Below are 20,357 nucleotides of genomic sequence, written 5' to 3'. Positions count from 1 at the left end.
ATCCTCTGGAGAGAGAAGCCCATGCAGGAGCAGGTTTGCTGGCAGGGCTTGTGACCCCGTGGGGGACCCACACTGGAGCAGTGTGTTCCTGAAGGACTGCAGCCCTGGAAGGAACCCACACTGGAGCAGTTCATGAAGAACTGCAGCCATGTTGGGGAAGTTCATGGAGGACTGTCTCCTGTAGGTGGGACTCCATGATGGAGCACAGGAAGAGTGTGAAGAGGAAGAAGCAGCAGAAACAACATGTGATGAACTGACTGCAACTCCCATTTCCCATCCCCTTGTGCCACTCGAAGGGAAGGAGGTAGAGAAATTGGGAGTAAAGATGAGCCCAGGAAGAAGTGAGGGGTGGGGGGAAGGTGTTTTAAGATTTGGTTTTACTTCTCATTATCCTACTCTGATTTGATTGGCAATAAATTGAACTCATTTCCCCAAGCTGAGTCTGGTTTGCCTGTGACCGTAGTTGGCGAGCTATCTATCCCTGTCCTTATCTCGACCCACAAGCTTTTTGTTATAGTTTCCATCCCCTGTCCAGAGGCAGAGGAGAAGTGATAGAGCAGCGTGATAGGTGTGACCTGGTACCCAGTCAGGATCAACCCGCCACAGGTTAAAGCCTGAATTAATTTGTGTCATACTGCTCCCCATGTTCATTTGCTAAGTCTACTTTTTTACTGAGCAGGTTAATATTCACACATGAAAATGAAGCAGGAGTCCAATATAGTCAACAATAGTCTACCTTCAGATTTCTGAAATCCCACAATTACATTTGATTAACATTTAGTACAATATATTTTATTATGAAGATGCTAATCATGTTAAGAAGCAAATTGACACGGGTGACAGGGTTGGCGGTGACACAACCTTTTAAAATCTTCATCCTGAACATATCTAAGTCCTCGTGGATACAGAGCAAGTGCATGCAGCTCATATTGTTCAGGAAATTTGGATCAGTTCCTCTAGGCTAACTATCATGAGACAACCTCTCTTCCTTCTGCAGCATTCAGAATAGCTGGAAAACTGACATTGAATTTAAAAGTCTTCATTCACTTTCAGGCTGATATAAAATTTATCAGTGCTATTACACAGAGATGAAAAAAATATTGGATCTCATAACACCCATATTTTACTTTGGAGACCTCACAATTTTAACGATGCTTCAAACATTCATAGAGCTCTAACTCCCTGCAACATGTGAAGATGATCTGTATAAGGTTTTTCTAAGTCACATCTCAACTTTCTATGGAATTTAAATTTTTCTTGTTTTAAGGATCTGTGTTGAATATTGCTCTTTGAGTACAGGTTTTGTTTGCTAAAATTCCTAAAGCAGTATCAGAACATGACTGCATACCCAGGACAATATTTCATTATTAATAAGTTTAATCTCCATAGCCTGATTACAGCATCATTACAGATGTCTGGTTCACACACTTCACTTTAAAGCCCCACAGAAAAAACAAAACTTGAAATGCTCATATTACAAATGCACACAGGATATAAATTTGGATTGTGGCATTTTCTGCTGTCAAATCTCCAGAAAGCCTTTACCAAAGCCAGCAGAATGCCACAAATCCACACTGAGCCCAGATATTAGCACAAGAAAATTCTAATTACTTGTTTCTGTGGAAAGAAGGGGCCTCAGCTGGGCTACATGTTGTTGTGCTGCTCTGTACAGCTTTGCATGAGACACCTTTTGGGTGTCATTTTCCTTTTACCTTTTCTCTGCTTTATTTTACTATTCGTGTACTATTGCTGCCCTTAGCTGTATAATACAGCTTCATAAACTCCTATGCTTATTATATATAAATAAAAAGCTCACAAGACTGGGAAAAAAAATGGATACATTTGACTGAGGCTAAAAACAAATACAGCTTCTGTGACTGGATTTTTTTTTCTTTTTATACACATAACTGATTTAGTTATCTCTACTCCATGCATTTCAGTTCTCTTGTTGATAGAAATGCATTTAAGATCTTAATATCTTCCTGCTGCTAAAATGTTTCCAGTTCTTAGGGTGTAAAACTCTATTATAATAATGAAGGAACTGTGCAAACTGGCTGCAGCCTCCTCTGATATCTCTGATTTATACTAATCATATGGGAGAAGCTGGACACACATAAAGGCAGAACCAGAACAGGAGTAGAAAACAGTAGGAATGTCCATGTTTTTGAAAACACAGGAGTCGTTCTACTCAAAGCTAGGAGCTTTACTTTGTAAAGAGTAGATTATTTGAGTTATGTTCAATTTATTCTCTTACAGATCTTAAAAGGAGGCTAGAAAACATCTTCCTCCCTCTATAGCTGTCATCTCTGACAATGATCAAATTACATCGAGTGATAATAACATTTAAAAATTACCCACTAATTCGTGTAATTCAAATTCTCCAGCTTTGATTTTTTGATAAATCAGCAGCTCTCTCGACAAGGTAGAGCTCCCCTTTTCTCTTGAATGTGATGCTGAACACGCCTTCTAAGGTCACATCACCCTCAAGAGCTCAGCCAGCTCTCAGCTGAAGACAAAGTAGTTTTAGGTGAATAAAAAGGATAGTTGCAGCAGTAGAAGAGCTACGTTACACAAACAGAAGAGGGGCAGATTTGATGCTTCAGTTGTTGTTTTAGGGGAAGAAAAGTTCTACTAGCATTAAGGTGTGGAGCTGACTTTCATGTAATTTAAGTATATATTCAAAATTAACATCATCATTATCTTATTTGGAATCAGCCTGATCATAAACTGACAGGATGTTAAAAAAATATTAAATCTTACTAGAGGTGTCTAGACTTTCTGTTATGTCCCAGTCAAGAAGTGTTTTAATTTCTCACTAATGCTAGGATTATCTACTTGACTGTGAAGAGAGTGTCTGGCATAATGTTTCTGTGTTTCTAAGGCTCATCTGCATGAAAAATTGCATGGTCCTCATCCAGCACCAACTGCAGGCCTAAATTCTCAGCACTGCCAGAACATGAGATGAAAAGCAAGCATCACCTCTGCACTGCTTCCAGCACCTTCATGTCACTCTTAAAAGGGCATTAGTTCAGAAACCCAATAAGGACCACCTGAAGGACTCACACTGTCAACTTTTTATGATATTCCTTTTACACTTCCCTTTCAGTGCTGCAAGCAGAGCTAGAAGTAAATCATGCTCTTCTTTCTCCTCTAATTTAAGAAAATGCAGATGAGTTCTCAGGTACTTCAGTACAGATCTCCCTAAATTTAAAATAAAAAAATCTTACTTCTAAAACAATGGAAAATGTTTGATAACTAGACAATTGGGCACCACATTTGTTAGCACTTATGCAAGAGAAGCAGAGAATGTTTCAGAACAACCTAGATATGGAAAATCCATGTGGGTGAACAGTCCTCAGATGGAATAAAGGGTTGTTAAGGAAAAGTACAGATTCTTCGTGAAAGACAAAGAACACAGTCTCCCTTTCGCAAAACAGTAAGGGAGGTTGGTTACACATAGAAACAGTTTGTGACAGAAAGTCACAAAAATTACAAAATAAAGCATCCCCACTTAATGAAAGTACTAGATTATAAAATGATCCAGAATAAGGAGTGAGATAACATTACAATAAAAATAAGCAGAAGGGCCAAACGTTCTCTGACAATAATTAGAGCAGACACTGCCCTTCCAAGCATTTCAAGTTCCTGCTTTTTCACAGCAGACTCTTTCCTGAGATCCACGTACGGATGGACGATTGCTGAAATAATTATCCTACTGTTTAATGCTAAATAGCAGTTTTTATTAAAGACTGGACCTCATGCAAGAGCTGAACAGCAAATAAGCTCTTCTCATTGTCAGGGGCTTTACTAAACTAATCAAGACCATTTTAGATACTTCCTGAAAAGTTATTTTACTGTTCCTAGTAAAAGCCCTATATTTTCAGAATTTGTGTATGCGTAGTCAGGGTAACTGTACGTGCAAATGACTGCTGAGAAGGCTGACTGCTCAGCTGTCTATAAAATTTCTGCAGCCACATGCACAATCAAGACAAATTAATTGCAAGCCCATTTTTGTGTAGCTGAGTTATTCAGAAAAACTTTTTTTCTCCAAGGATAGCTCAGACCTCTCAAGAAAATCTTTGATCAACCTAATAGAAACATTCTGCCCTTTTTCCTACAGTCTGCTAATAAATAGTGATTGGAAGTGTTTTTCAAAAATGGAAAGACGAAACTTGATGCAGCTTACGTTTCTTCAGTGGCTAATAATGCCCAAAATGATTTGCATCACTTTTGAATCTCATTTCTCAAGGTCACTTAAGTAATTTAGGAATCTACATGCTTCATTTCAAAAGTGACAAACACCTCTGTTGCATCTGAACAGGAATTCTAAAGTCAGTCTAAGAGAACATATCACTTCAAAAGAAATTTTAAATAAAAATTCAAAATGTCAGTTCAAAGTCTGGCTCAAGAAAGTGTGTGGGAAAATGGGAAAGTATGATGAAAAATGCATGTAAATCTGTACACTTCAGATACACAATGCAGGATATCTGACAGACAAGTTCAGGGTCCTATCTTGTACACTCTGCTAGATAAACTCAAGTAAAACAAATAATCATCTATATATGTGCTTTAGTCCATAGCAAATATGATGCCATTTTAAATTAGCATCCTCCCAAACTACCCACAGCATCTTATTTGTGTCTGTAATGACTTCTTGGAGGAAAGAAGTGGGGTGCTGCTGAGCTGAGTGTCTGCGTACTGTGACACTGAACACCCAGTCACCTGGTGGGACTCGCAGTGTTTAAGCTCAGCTCTGTACATAAAACAGAGCATTATGAACCACAGAAGGGCCAGCAGGCCAAACAGGAATCCAGCGAGAAACTCTGAAGTGCAAGGAGTCTCGTAATCCTCCTCACATCTCCAATTTAACCATTTTTCCCTGTTGTGCTGCACAAAGGTGCCTCCTTCCTCTCAGGGCTCACCATCTCCTAGAATACGGCCGTGACGCCCTTTCTGTGATGGACTTGGCCATTCCTACAGCTTTCCTGCTGTAAGGTATCCATGGTTGTGGCTCTCATTTCTTTCTCTTGAAACTATATTATTTTGCAAGAGAGAAATATTATTTGGGCCAAAAAGGAAGGGATTATCAGAACCCCCACACCTGGCAGATAGGTCAACCTCTGGAAGCAGGCAGATGTGGACTGAGATCTTGATTCACTGAATATTTCAGGGAAAAAATGTAGCAAAATATTTGGTGGAACTATGACCAACTTAGAAAACAAGAGCTCAGTTTTGACATTTTATCCAAAGAATTATATATTTAATTTAGCTAGACAAATATGTAGTTACAGATAGAAATGATCCGATGCAATGAGTATTATACTTAAGGGCAATCAAATAAAATGAAGCTGATGTAAAGACTGAGTACTTCAGGCTTGTCTTAGTACAGTGATGTCAAAAACAGTATAAATGAAGTCTGAGTAATACAATGCCCAACTGAAAAGCAGCCTTTTGAATGCTTTAGTGACTAGCAGGCTAAATGCTGCGAGTGCTCAATGCTCAAAGACCAAGCCTCAGAATCATTTGTTGTATAATTGGTTATTTATTATTTATAAGTGCTGGACTAAATTTCTCTCAGTTGCACTGGCTCAAATCCTTGCAGTCAAAGAAAAACCACTCTGGAATTGTGCTGGTGTATATGAGGTCAAAATTAGTTCTAACACTCTGGGTGTTATATCAATGGTCTTATTTTCTCTCTATCTCTTAGCTGTAAAGAACTATTTTTATTTATTTATACTTACTGTGTATCAGCTTATGCCAAAATATCTATAAACACAGGCTCACTGTCATCTCTGGTACTATCTTAATTTGTGTGAGCTATTAAGCTAGACTGTTATACAGCCTTAATGGCATTAGAATATCAGCAATAACCCCTACATCTATATGCTAAAAGTTCAGGCCCTGACCTTTAAGGAAAGATAAACAGATATCCATTTTCATTTAGAAAAGCCAACAAACATTCTGCATTGACTGAAACATATGACTGACCTTCTCTTCTGACTTTATTAAACAGCTAAATCCTATGAAAGTTCAGGTTATTTTAAAATGCCAAAACAGCAATAAATATTAAGAAATCATAATTACAGAAGCACATACTGTAGGGTTATCTTACCAAGAAATTTTATATAATAAATCTCATGCAATATATTGAAACACAGCTATAATAAAGAAGGTTCGTCTGTATTGTAAAAGAGTCAGTTCTCACGTACTACATCATTAACCAGAATGCACAGGTTAAATCAAAAGTGAATTTCAAGATGAAGCCTTACAGGCTTGTATGCCTTAATGCACCCCACAAGGAGTTTTTAATTTAATGATGGTAATTGGTGAAATAACTGCTGTCTATTAGCTACAAAAAAAGCACATCCGTTAAATATCTATAAAGCTTGTATTATTACAGCATCCTTCATTAGAAATAATCAGAGACAATCAACATCCCAATTGCACTCATATTTATAACAAACTACTTGGGGGCATCCTTAAGTGTTTGCTTCGTTTGTTGCTCCACATGTATGTTCTCAGAGGGATCAAATGAAAGCCAAAATGGGAGAATATGCCTCTTTTCTGCAGTGGATATTAACGAGTGAAAGACAGCAATTATAAAAAGGTCTCTTTATGCATTAGTAGCATTCATACATAAGCAAACTGTTAGAAACAAATATCCCCTCTAAACTTCTGAAATACATTCTAGATATAGATTTCAAAGCTTATACTAGCATGAGAGCCACCAAACTTCTCTAATTGCAAAGTAGATGTTAAAGTATCTTATAGATCACTTTCTATCAACAGGTAGTATGCATCTTCTTCCAAAACCATCTAATATACTGGTGCCAGCAAGGCTAAATTACGTTATAGGAGTAGGGAGAGTATTTATGAAACAGTATCCACTACAAGAGGATGAAAATGTAACCTCACATCACAGTCAAACAATCCTTAACACATCAATATTATATTCTCCTTTCTTACGAGCAGCTATAACATCACATTCGTTTCATGGAAAATATTGCGTTCCCATATTCCGTATTCTTTTGTTGGTGCTTTGAAATTATGTGAAATGTACATTTCCACTCTTGGCTAAGAATTCATTTCTGTCTGAGTGATATTTCTACAGGTTTCCACAAATACAAAAAATAGGTAAAAAATACTGTAGTGACAGAGAGTATATTTGTAAACCCAGTGATTCCTTACTCAGCCAATAAGTTTTTCCAAGCAGGCTGAGCTGAGGGCCTAAAGAATTTCTTGAAGGAGCATCAACAACAGAAGCAAACTGTCATCTCAACCTTATGTCATCCAAGTTTGTAGAGCTTAAAATTCAGCAACCAGAAAAAAGCAATCTGGTGGTTCATGTGAAGTTCACAGAAAGGAAAGCATAATGATAATGTGACAAGTAGCCTGATACCTGTCAAACTGTAAAATCTCTACCATTCAATGCATTATATTCAATACCTTTCGATAAAAAGATTAATTAATAAAAATTATTAACACTGAACACATACAATATCCTAAGGAGAATGTACTTTGAATTCACGGAGAACACTGTCACATGGGTAAACCTTTTGCTGTGTAATGTAAACCCTATACTTGCTCGTAGATATCAGATTAGATCTAACCTTAAATACGCTCATTTTAATACCATAAAGCTTGCAACATGTATAATCCTTTAAATAAATCATTTCCCAAGAGATAAGAAATACTTGCATTAATTGCCATTTGATTATACTTCAAACTATCTTAAAAGCAACTAGATGGTACCACCAAATTTTCTCACTTAGGACATTTAACACACCGTAAAAATTCCACAGATGTACCAATGCATCTACATGTGCATTTACAGCACAGATGTTGAGATAAGCACAGATGTTGAGATAAGCACACACTGCTTTCTCCTCTGCCCTTAAATAGTCTCTACTACATTAGCATAAAGCCCAAGATAGGAAATACCACATTACATCTCAACTGTTTAAACAAAGACTTTAACAATCCCGTGGAATAAAAACAAGCTTTAGCTGAAAATTAGAAAGTCCAATTTACCAAATGGATCCAACACACTCTTAAAAGCCAACAGCAAAAGCACAGTTATTCAATTTGAAAAAACATTATATCTGTAAAGTACAGAATATGGATCATTTTAGCTTACTGACTTGTATTAGTTAAATAATTCACCACTCCCTGGATCTCAGTCAACAGAATTTGTGGCACTTACTGTACTTCACTGTGCCCTTGTGGCCAGGAAGGCCAATGGCATCCTGGGGTGGATTAGAAGGGGGGTGGTTAGTAGGCTGAGAGAGGTTCTCCTCCCCCTCTACTCTGCCCTGGTGAGACCTCATCTGGAATATTGTGTCCAGTTCTGGGCCCCTCAGTTCAAGAAGAACAGGGAACTGCTGGAGAGAGTCCAGTGCAGAACCACAAAGATGATGAAGGGAGTGAAGCATCTCCCTTATGAGGAAAGGCTGAGGGAGCTGGGTCTCTTTAGCTTGGAGAAGAGGAGACTGAGGGGTGACCTCATTAATGTTTACAAATATATAAAGGGTGAGTGTCACGAGGATGGAGCCAGGCTCTTCTCAGTGACAACCAATGGTAAGACAAGGGGCAATGGGTACAAACTGGAACACAGGAGGTTCCATTTAAATTTGAGAAGAAACTTCTTAGTGAGGGTAACAGAACACTGGAACAGGCTGCCCAGGGGGATTGTGGAGTCTCCTTCTCTGGAGACATTCAAAACCTGCCTGGACACCTTCCTGTGTAACCTCATCTGGGTGTTCCTGCTCCGGCAGGGGGACTGGACTAGATGATCTTTTGAGGTCCTTTCCAATCCCTAACATTCTGTGATTCTGTGTGAATTAAGAGACAGAGAACTATGTTAAAGCACTCTTCAAAATGTCCTTTTGCAAACACACCGCACAACAGGAATGCACAGCTGGACTCCTGGGCATGCTGGCAGGGACAACTCAACCACGTGGCTTCAAAAATCAATGCTTCACCTCCCCTGTGCTTCTGCAAGCTGTCCTGCCCAGCACGAGGGCTCCGGACACACGCACATACACTGCACACACATCCCTCACGCTATATGAGGAGCACATTACTGCCTTACCTTTTCTCAGTTGTATACTGAGCCTCTTCCCTATCTTTTTGGTGTTATACCCACTGTTTGCAGTGGAGGTGAGAACTTTCTGAGGTGATGGTACCAGGCCCGAGGGTGGTTTCCCTGATGAATTCACACTATGAGGTAGCTGCGAGTAGGAGTCTGTCTGATCGGACTGGTTACCCGCTCGAGACATTCTTTGTAACGTGTGAAGTCCAGAATTGTTAATACTTTTGCTGTCAGCATACTGGGAATCAGGGCTGAACCGGCTGGAGTAGTAGGCATTCTTCTCGGTTTGGGACAACTGTTCATACTGCTCTTTATTTGCTGCAGGGACCACGTGGAACCAAATGAAGGGCGTACGCATGGCTTGGCGAAACATATGCTGTGCTCTGGGTTTCAAAATGAACAGAAAATTAGCAAATTAGGACTGGCAGACTACAAGACATTATAAACATAATTACTGATGTTAATTAAGCAACATGAGCTGACAGACACATTGCACTCAAGCATAAACCATAAAACTTGAGTCTGTTTGCTAGTCTATTTGGTCTGCTTTTTGCTAAGGTTTATGGCCTTAGGGTAACACAATGGTTAAATATGCTTAACAACTAATGTACCAAATACTGGCCTCGGAAAAGCAAAAACTGTAACCACAATCTTGAAATGCAGACAGTTCGATGGCGGGACTGCAGTGTCCTTTTGTTTTGAACCCTGATAATTGCTTTTTCAGATAAAATAATCATAGTGTCAGCAGAATTATTAGAATGAAAATTACGCTTTTGACAAAGATTATGTATTTCCACAATTTGCTGAGGGTATATGCAGTCTCACAAAAAGTCTAGTTTACACTTTACCTTTTGTAAGTTAGTAGCCTTTCAGCTGGCTGAACATGAGCCAGCAGTGTGCCCAGGTGGCCAAAAGGGCCAACAGCATCCTGGCTTGTATCAGGAACAGTGTGGCCAGCAGGACTAGGGCAGTGATTGCCACTCTGTGCTCAGCACTGGTGAGGCCCCACCTCTAATCCTGGGGTCAGTTTGGGGTCCCTCACCACTGGAAAGACATTGAGGTGCTGGAGAGAGTTCAGAGAAGGGCAATGAAGCTGGTGAGAGGTCTGGAGCACAAGTCTGAGGAGCAGCTGAGGAACTGTGGCTGTTCAGCCTGGAGAAAAGGAGGCTGAGGGGACACCTGATCGCTGTCTGCAGCTACCTGAAAGGAGGTTGTAGCATGGAGGGGGTTGGTCTCTTCTCTCAAGTGACAAGTGATGGGACAAGAGGAAATGGCCTCAAGTCGTGCCAGGGGAGGTTTGGATTGGATATTAGGAAAAATTTCTTCATGAAAAGGGTTGTCAGGCACTGGAACAGGCTGCCCAGGGAAGTGGTGGAGTCACCATCCCTGGAGGTGTTTAAAAGGCGTTTAGACGAGGTTCTTAGGGACATGGTTTAGTGCTAGAGTTAGCTTGTTATGGTTGGACTCGATGACCCTGAGGGTGTTGTCCAACTGAAATGATTCTATGATTCTATGAATACATTAAGAAATACAGAGAAAAAAAAGGCTTAATCCTGCACAGACTGACATGGTGCTCTGGGTCATGATCCAAAGTACACAAAGTCAACAAGTCTTCACAGACTTCACAAACTGTGATTCACAACCACAGAAGAAGCAAAGACAAGCTGGTTTTAACCATATGGTACAAGGTCGTGTTCCAATCCAAGTTAGAGTCAAAGAAATAAAAATACATTTCAAATGTATAGTAAGTATAGGATGATCAGAATAAATGATATCCCTTTGACCCTCAACATGTTAGGGTTTTCAGAACAATATTATTTTCTCAAAATCACTGATTTTCTGCATACCTCTTTTCTGCCTTCTCTTTCAATTATCTGTGTGTGGACTATAATCTGATTTCACTTTTAAAAGCCTTTCTGCTGCACTATTTTGGGATTCTACCACATCCGGGCTTCCACTGAGCAAATATTTATGATCTCTCAAACTTCTTCAGCAGGTTTCTGCAATAGGGCCTTTAGTTCTCACACATACAAAACCACAAATATTTTTTAAATGTTAAAAATAAAATCCCCATGCTGTCCATGTATATTGAACATGATGAATTGCAAGTATAAGAGCAAAAAATCACACGGGAATTTCACGAGAAACAGTTTACCAACTCAAGAAGAAAAAATCCATAATGTGCAAAAACAATCGAATTAAAAGTGCATATACTCTAATGACAATAATTATCCTGAATTTTTTGTTGTTTGGATAATTAAAAACCACTAAAGTTCCTTAGTGTATCTATTCTTTATTTTAAAGGCGAGCTTAGGCAATTTTTTCTTAAATACTTTATTTCCTCGAATTACTGCAAAGTGCCATGTTAAAGATTAAATAAAGCAATTTAACATGTGGTAAGTATACTTACTGTTCAAATCTCCTATTCCGAAGGTCTCCATCGTTGATCCTGACAATACAATCATTCTCGCGAAAAAGGTTTTCTTGTTCAGCTTTTCCACCTTTCTCCAATCGCTTTACCAGCAGCCCCAAGGTTCTGGAACGTTAAGATTCCAAATGATTACTGTTCTAACAATTTGCAACATAGAAAATCCTATTGATATTTTATCAGAATCACTACGGAAACTAAATTTTAGACCATCTTTACCTTGGAGTAGAATACCATAGTTTCAAATTATTTATAAGCATCACCTGAATTATTATCCATGAAACAAAGACCCTAGGTGAAACAAGCACATCACTTAAGAGTAAGAACGACCAGGCAGTGTGATGATACTATGTCCATTCTTGTAAAAGGCTCAGATTTCTGAACAAGAAGCATCACACATCTGACAGCCGGCATCTTTTCTGCTAGTTAACTGAACTTGAACAAGTTCAACATAAAATCTGAATTTCTGAGTTAGCAGAGAATACCAGAGCCATCACTACTGCTTCTGTGCAAGTGAAACGTGGGGTTATCTCACGGAAGAATCAGCCTATAATGAAGAGATGGATAGAGGATTCAGGAACTTCATGCAAACCAAATGCATTTATATTAATGTAAATGCATTTTTACTTTAATTTATTGTCTTGCTAAACACCAAAGAGGAAATTTAAAAACTTAAATGCCATTTTTAATTCGGCATATTAACTTAAATTACTTGGTTCAGTAACGACTGAAGTCAATTACTATTTGATAGCCCCTGTGCAACTAGCTGGTCACTCCTGTCTAGTGCTTACCCACCGTATCATCTTAAAGACATTCTTAGAGACAAAAGGTAAACAAATATTCAACCTGAAATTATTAAATGGATCCTGAAGGGGGAATTTCTGAGGTACTGGTAGGACAGTGTGAGAAGTCGATGATGTTTCTATACCTGAACTCTAGGTTTGAAGAAGGATTAAGTCTTCAGCATTATTCTTGCATCAACATTGCGTTTGAGTTTTTTAAAGAAGATCAGCTTTACTTTGAAATCCCATAGGACGCATCAGTGGGTCAAATTCACAGCACCCAAGTCAACAGCATTACTTTTTCAGAAGTCATTTCAAGGCATGGCATGAAAAATACTTTGTTGTGTGGCAGGAATTGCAAGCCCACATTGTCCTTCAGTGCAAAAATTTCAGTGATCACAGCACTTCAGTTCACACCTACCTCAAAGTAAATGAGCAGCCAGTGATGTTTAAAAGGACTCCTCATGCACTCAAAAGTAATATAAGCACTTGAGCACTTCATCAAATTGGTCAGAAAAGCAAAATTAACTTATTTCTTCCACTTTAAATTCTTCATTTACCAATTTCTCAATATATGCAAATAAGACATTTATTTTACAGAACAGTCATACGTTCTCTCCTACAAGGCAGATGAAAGAGTAAAAGAAACAAACCTAGTAGTATTTCCATTTGGGACAACCTAGAGACATTAAGATATGGTGTTGAAAGGATCTATACATATAAACAGACTGTGAGAAGAAAAACAACATAAAGCATTTGAACAATACATCATCAAATGAAGTTTGAGTCAGACATTAACATTTAAGTGATGCTATTCTGCTAGAAACTGATATGGAGTATTTTGCAAATACCTAACATAACCACCTTTGACCTGTGGGGAGGGTTTCCCACCAGAGGGAAACCTTCTCCATCCTCATTTGGTTCCCAATGGACCACTTGGGTGCAGCCACTGATGCTGACAGTGACTGGGCTTGACATGAGCCCAGCTGCTGCAATTAGCAACCTGTCCCTGTGCAATAACACTGGTGAGCACAAGGACCTTGAAAGATTCCATAAAGCTGAAGTATCATTTCTCTAGAATATACATATTTCAGAAAAAAAAAAAAAAGTTTTGAAAAACACAACAGATACTAGTGCGTATCTAGTCCTATTGCTCCCCATCCCAAGTTGATATTCTTTGGGTTTGGAAAGTTCCACCTTTTGTAGATTCCTTCCAACAACCCAGCACCTCCCAATAAAAAGGAAAAAAAAAATTTTTTTTGCTGTTTTCTCCGAAGCAAAATTAATTCTTCCCTGCTTTGTTTTTGGTTTGGGTTTGTTGTTGTTGTTGCTTGGAGTTTTGGTTTGGTTTGGTTTTGGTTTTGTTTTTTTCTGATCACTGAGCTAGTGAAACACTCTTTAGGATATGATCTGGGAAGTGTTATCTAGATACTCTTTGTGGCTTCCTGATTGCCTTCCCAAGATCAGTTTGCATGAAAAAAAATATCCAAAGTTCACAATAGTCCAACACTAACTTAATGAGCATGTTGAGCTGTATTTATTGTAATAAAATTTGCTGATAATTTTGAAGGCATTTGTCACAGGAAATAAAACAAATTTACAAAATATTGATCCAATCTCTTTTTCCATCTATTCACTAAAATCAGCCTTGAACATAGTCTCAGATTTTTAAAGCATCATAAATAATTATAGAAATAATTTTTATAGATTATATCTGTTAGTTTCAGAATGCACTAAAATAGTATTTATGAATGTTAATGATAAAAATATTTGTATTTCTCTAATAAAAGGAAAAATACTTGTATACCTTCACTACATTATTTTTCTCAGAATTGTTGTCTTCCTACATATGAAATTGATGGTTAGAAAAAATGTTGGCAACTTTTTCACTTTTAGGATGTTGATTTTCTCTGGGGAGACATCTTTGAGCCCCAAAGTGAAGTTACTGAAGAGGATATCTCTAAAGGGAGAAGAGACAAGCAAGCAAATATAAAACTTGGAAGGCTACATTTAAGAGAAAACCATGAAAATATTTGAGGGGAAGAGGAAAGAATTGTGTCTACCCTTCCTTCTCTTTCACTTCATGCCCAGCAGTACTTTGATGCAGATGTGCTCCACTGTAATGCCCAAAGACAATTCAGAAGTTGGATGTGCACGCAATGCTTGCACAACAGCATACACAGTAACTGCAACAGGTGTTTTGTTTATATAACTGAATGTAAAAATATCAAAATATCAATGAACCAAATATCAAAACATATTCTACACAAAGTAAAGCATTCCAGGTTAATACTATGATAATACACTATACAAAATAATGATTACTTCATCCCAATGTCTCCATGTACTGATGTTTACAAAGTAATTGGTTTATCAATGGGTTTTGCATAGCATTTTTCTTGAAAAATTGCTTTCTACTGTTTCACATTCTTAAATTATATTAAATTAATAATACAAGATGCATCTTTATGCATAGTTTTTCCCATTTCTTAAATTTACTTCACCTAAGCCCTCAAATCTAGAAAAAATGTTACTAATCCTAACCAACAGTAAAATAACATAATGCATAAATAAACTACCAGTCGAAATTGCAAATAATCTCACCAAACAAAGGCTACAAGTTCTACTAATGCAAGATTGCTCATCTCAGGCACAGCATATGGTGCTCATTAAAATTTTGCTTTTTAACGAATGTTAGAGCTAGGTTAACCAAGGTATATAAAGCTAAAGTCACTGAGAGCAGATTCAAGGCTGGATGGAACAGCCTGAGTCAAATTTGAAACCAGGATCCTCACTGTGCTTTTTAATTTTTTTTTTTTAATATATAAACACATGGGGCAAAGATCCCTTTAGGGACAATTCCAGAACCAATTTCTTGAATGCAGTTCTGCATAGCAGAGTAAACTCTCCTGAACATTTGAGTAACAAAAGCCTATCAATTTTCTACAGTATTTCTTCAACATGTTATGGTTAGATGTTAGAATATGACTCTAAAAAAAAGGTATTATGGGAATTCATGCTTGTTGTTGCAGTGACTGGAGATAAACCTGATATTACCTGGTGTAGATCTTATATTACAAACATGCATAACCTAAAAACTAATTGGATTTTTTTTTCCCCTGCCATAAGCCACCACCATTAATCCTGAGAAGTGGAGATACAGGTCTACTACAATTTCAGTATTATGTTTCTTACATTAGGAGAACATAAGTTTTGAAAGCCTGTAAATTAATCTAGTATAAAGCCAGGTTGTGAGACCCCACTTGGAATAATGCATCCAGCTCTAGGGTGCCCAGCATTAAGAAGGACATGGACCTGCTGGAGCGAGTGCAGAGGAGGCCATGAAAATGATCAGAGGGCTGAACATCTATGAGGACAGGCTGAGAGAGTTGGGGTTATTCAGCTGGGAGAAGAGAAGGCTCCAGGAAGACCTCAGAGTAGCCTTTGAGTACTTAAAGGGGGCCTACAAAAAGCTGGAGACAGACTTTTTACAACTGCCTGTAGTGAGAGGACTAGGCATAATGGCCTTAAACTGAAAGAGGGTAGATTTAGATTAGATGTAAGGAAGAAATCTTTTGTGATTATGGTGGTGAGACACTGGCACAGGCTGCCCAGAGAAGCTGCGGATGCCCCATCTCTGGGAGTGTTGAAGGCCAGGCTGGATGGGGCTTTGAACAACCTGGTCTAGTGGAAGGTGTTCCTGCCCACGGCAGCGGGGTTGGAACTACATGATCTTTAAGGTCCCTTCCAACCCAAATCACTCTATGAGTCTATGATTCTATGAAAATACAAAAGTCAGTATACGTATTTGTTTAAACACAGCCACGTAGCACACAAATATATGGGTGCATTCGAATTTGTTTAATCTTGTTCAGTTAAAGTCAACACGTTTTCTAACATGAATCCTTCCATTATAAATGTTTTAAACTATAACTTCTTCAAAACCAAGACTAAACATTGTGTAAACCTCTGCAAGCCTGCAACCCTGTAGAAACAATAATTATAAATGGAAAATTGGTACCTGTGCTGTTTTAGACTAACATTAGCTGACATGGGGACAGAAGGGAAACAGTATCAAAGCACAGAGCTCAATTTTTGTATTTGTTTTAAATACCTAATTGGGAATGTAAACAGCTTAGATTATATTAGCATTTGCACCACTGTATTTCCACAAGGTTCATTACTCTAATTATACAATTAAAATAAACTCAGCTACATGTGTTAACATTTCAGTTCTCAGTGTAAATTACAACCAATGATAAAACTAGAAATAAGCAGCAAATGTTTTATTGACATCTAAATTGCCTGAGTTAGTCTGGGTAGTTCTTTGAAATTGTGAACTCCCCACATGCCATCCAGCTGTACGGAAATGATGATAATTTGTCTTAATAAAAGCTGACATTGAAAATAGTATGAGAGTAATAAAAATATTACATTGAGGACCTAGAATATGATTCGGCCATCACCGCCCATTGTACATACACACTGAAGTTATTTACCTATTACCTGCAAGCTAACTGTAACATAATCAAATCAGACAGAAGAGAAAATAAGCAATTTAGATGTTTATGTAAAATCACTAACATGAAAAGGCAAAAACTAGATTAAGAGGCAAAAATAAGGATTGATTGAAAAGCAGATGTGTAGCAGTTTCACGCAATGAAAGATCTCTGAGTTTTATGGGAACGTAAGCATGCTATAAATTTCCTGAGATTCAAAGGTCAGAGTAGGCAAATCAGCTTGTTTGTTCCAGTTAAATTATTGTGACTGATCAATGCTAAATTGGACATAAACTCCTTTGCACCACATTGACGTCACGGCATTACTGCGCAAGCACTGAAATAACTTTATCAGCTTTCACACCTGAAGTCCGGAACCAATTTCCAACCTTTGGTAAGTACTCCTCAGTTTTTTAGCTTGAATAATACTTCAAATTAAGTTTATATAACTTTTAAAAGGATGAGATCAGACAAAGAAAGCCTTGAATTCAGCTAAAAGAGTGAGGGAATGGTACGTTCACACCACAGGGAATCTTTTCCCAATGCGTATGTTTTTGAAAACCATGGCTACTTTTGAGACTTAAAAGGCTGGAAATGCAGGAGACGAATAAATGGAGATGCAGAAAACATATAGCTCCTAGATGATCAAATAGAGTGCGATGGTTAGAGAGGCACCTTGAAGGCAGTATTAAGGACTCTCAGTATTGACAATGGCCATTAGATATTTCTTTAATTTTCTTTGTAACTTGAGTAAAAGACTGAAACTTTTACAATGAAATATGAAGTGATTTATAAACTCTAGAAAATGAAGGGCACTTCCACTAAAAGAAAAAAAAAAAGTAAAGGAAAAAAACCCCACACCACATCACAAAACTATAGAACAGAAAAACATTAAAACATACAAACAGTTTTCTAGTATGGGGACTGTGTACACATCAATGCCTACCTTCATTTGAGGTTTTTCATTTTTTTTAATAAAATCTGTCAAATTTGTCATTTAAGCTGAAGAAAAGCAATAAAATTCAGTCTCTTATTTTTCCATTCTTCTGAGATTTCCTTCACATTTATAAGACATTTGGAATATACAACATAAAACCACAGATTAAATAGTTTTAGCTGCCAGGTTTTAGCTGTACAGTTTATCATAGATTTTGTGGCATGCTTCCATAGGAAGAACAGCTGGCAGAGTCTTACAAACTCACTGCTCTGCATCAAAGTAATGTGTATGATACTTATTAATGGAAGTTCTTTATGGAGTTTTCAGATGAATATCCAAATCCTATTCTGTTCTGTTTTACTAAGCAGACTTCACAGAAGTCTTAGGATTATAACTTCCATATCATTATTCACAAAGATTTCTGATGTTATCTTACAAATTCCTTGTGTCACTTGAACTTCCTTCCAAAGACAGACATGGCAGGATGGTGGAACATCAACAAGGATATAGAGCTGGAGAAGATTACAAACACCCTTAAAAGCAGAAGAGGCCCTATAATGATAAATTATGCTATCATTACTATTAAGTTTGCAGAGGAGAACTCTATGCAACCCCATTTATGCATCAACATAACATCCCCCCTCCACTAGGATTGCTCAAATGCTATTCTTAAGGGACTGAGTACTTGCTCTCCCCTTTGAGCACCTAATAAGAATAAAGAATTGGTGCTAAAGGCAATTTTGCACAGATTTAGAATTTTCTTTCCTTTTATGCTTTCCTCTCATCCACTTCCTCTTTGCTCTACTCTTTATCTGTTCACTTTCTATTCTGTCCTTCTTTCTGCTTTCATTTTCATGCCTGCTATTCTGCTTAGTACTCCAGTTACACTATTGCAAAAATGTGCAAGTAGGTTTCGCAAACCAAACTTCTATCTTGAAAAGCTTCACAACCATGAAGTGATGAATATGTATACCCCTCCCTTTTGATAAGGTGAACAAACTCTGTTATCCAAATCATACGATCAAAAAGTCCAATAAAGGACCGGTGAACTTCTAGAGGTAAAACCAGAAGGATAATAAAGGAAACATATCCATAGAAGAAAGTTTTACTATGTCTGTACAAATCAACAGTCATTTTTTCAGAGAAATTCAGAGATTCTTTTTTTTCCATTCAAAAAAATGTCTCAGTCTTACTAGGAACAGAAATAATTAGTAGCATCTATATAGAAGAGGCAGAGATCTTTATAGACTTTGCTCCAGATCAAAAGCCAATATTGAAGACAGATTCTTACTCCAAAATCAAACCCTCAAAAGACCATGAAAAAGTCAAATGTTTCCTCAATATAAATAAAGGACATAGTTATGGCATATAATTTTTTAGAGGTTTGGAGTGTTTGCTTTGAAGGAGGGCAGGATTTTTTGGTCTCTGCTTATTGCGTACGTAAAAAAAAAGGAGAATTGCATGAATATGTTTTTATATTTTTTCACTTTTAAAAATTATTGATTTAATAATCATTGCCTAATAAGTAACATTTTTAAAAGCAAAAGAAAGGAATAATTGAATAATCGAAAACACAGCATAACTGGAATCAAACACCTATCAAATATAAAACAACGGTGGGCCAACGGACTAAGCTATATGATACACCAGATCCTTTGGTTCTTGACATCTCTTAAAGTCTTTACGGAGTGCTGTGTTTGGTTTTGTATATTTAGGTTTCTCCTGAGCAGATGCCCTGCTCAGGTGAGCTTGTTCCCGGTAGCACGGAGCAGTGTCCTTTGCAGCCAGCGGAGGAACAAGGAGCAGCCGTGCACCAGAGTGAGAAACAAGCAGGCGGAAGAGGATCCCTGCCAAGCATCTGCTCCCTCTGAAGCCAGCAAAAGTAGAACCAAGTGTCTCTCATCTGCTCAAAAGAGCTAGAGGACCAGGAGAAAAAAAAAAAAAAAAAAAAAAAAAAAAAAGAAAAAAAAAAGAAACCTAAAACCTCCACCAGGTGCTCCAGCCCCACACTGCAGGAGCTGGAGAAAATGTCTGTGTTCTGAGGGAAAGCAGGGGGAGGTGTGGGCACAGCTGGCAGGGATGCTGCATCACAACATGAGCGCTCAGCAATGCTGAGCTACCAACTCCACTTTTCTTCTACTACAAAGCAGAGAGTGTGGGAGAAATGTCGGGGAAATACGTGAGGTCCTCTCCAACTCTGACTGGTCCTCCACGCCTTCAAGACCTGACTGGTCCTCCACGCCTTCAAGACATGGACCCAACTACCTTCTCCCTCCAGCAGATTATTTCAGGGAGGAGTCAAAAAAAAAAAAAAATCAGACAGCAATTGCACATATCATCTATATTTCAATGAGGGGAGTTCTAGTATTATGAAGAAAAATTAGATACATTTTAATATACAAATTATTTCCCTTGCAACAGAACTTTATTTTCAAGTATGTCTTGATTCTAAACATCTGTGTTTAAAACTGACTTTCCTGTAATAAAATTTTATCATATAATCCTAAACTCAGGACAAAAGAAGAGTTAAAAGTCCTTCACAGCTCTTGACAAAGCTAGCATCCTTAAAAAAAAAAAAAAAAAAAAAGAGATACTTCCATTCTGTGTTTATGGCTTTTTC

At 37.8% G+C, this 20,357-nt stretch overlaps 1 protein-coding gene across 13 annotated transcripts in view; it reads right to left on the bottom strand.

Moving 5' to 3' along the window:
• PARD3 (par-3 family cell polarity regulator) overlaps positions 1–20,357 on the bottom strand; it is a 455,490-nt gene that overhangs the window by 200,941 nt on the left and 234,192 nt on the right. For all 13 annotated transcript variants that reach the window (XM_065628469.1, XM_065628475.1, XM_065628473.1 and 10 more), the window contains 2 exons: positions 11,502–11,627; positions 9,092–9,474 (listed from right to left, as the gene is read on the bottom strand). In XM_065628469.1, coding sequence (XP_065484541.1) covers positions 9,092–9,474; positions 11,502–11,627 — 509 coding nt within the window. The remainder of the gene's footprint in view (positions 1–9,091; positions 9,475–11,501; positions 11,628–20,357) is intronic.

The sequence above is a fragment of the Caloenas nicobarica genome, chromosome 2, assembly GCF_036013445.1.
Source record: "Caloenas nicobarica isolate bCalNic1 chromosome 2, bCalNic1.hap1, whole genome shotgun sequence".
NCBI lineage: Eukaryota > Metazoa > Chordata > Aves > Columbiformes > Columbidae > Caloenas > Caloenas nicobarica.
This window is presented reverse-complemented; position numbering and strand designations above follow the sequence as displayed.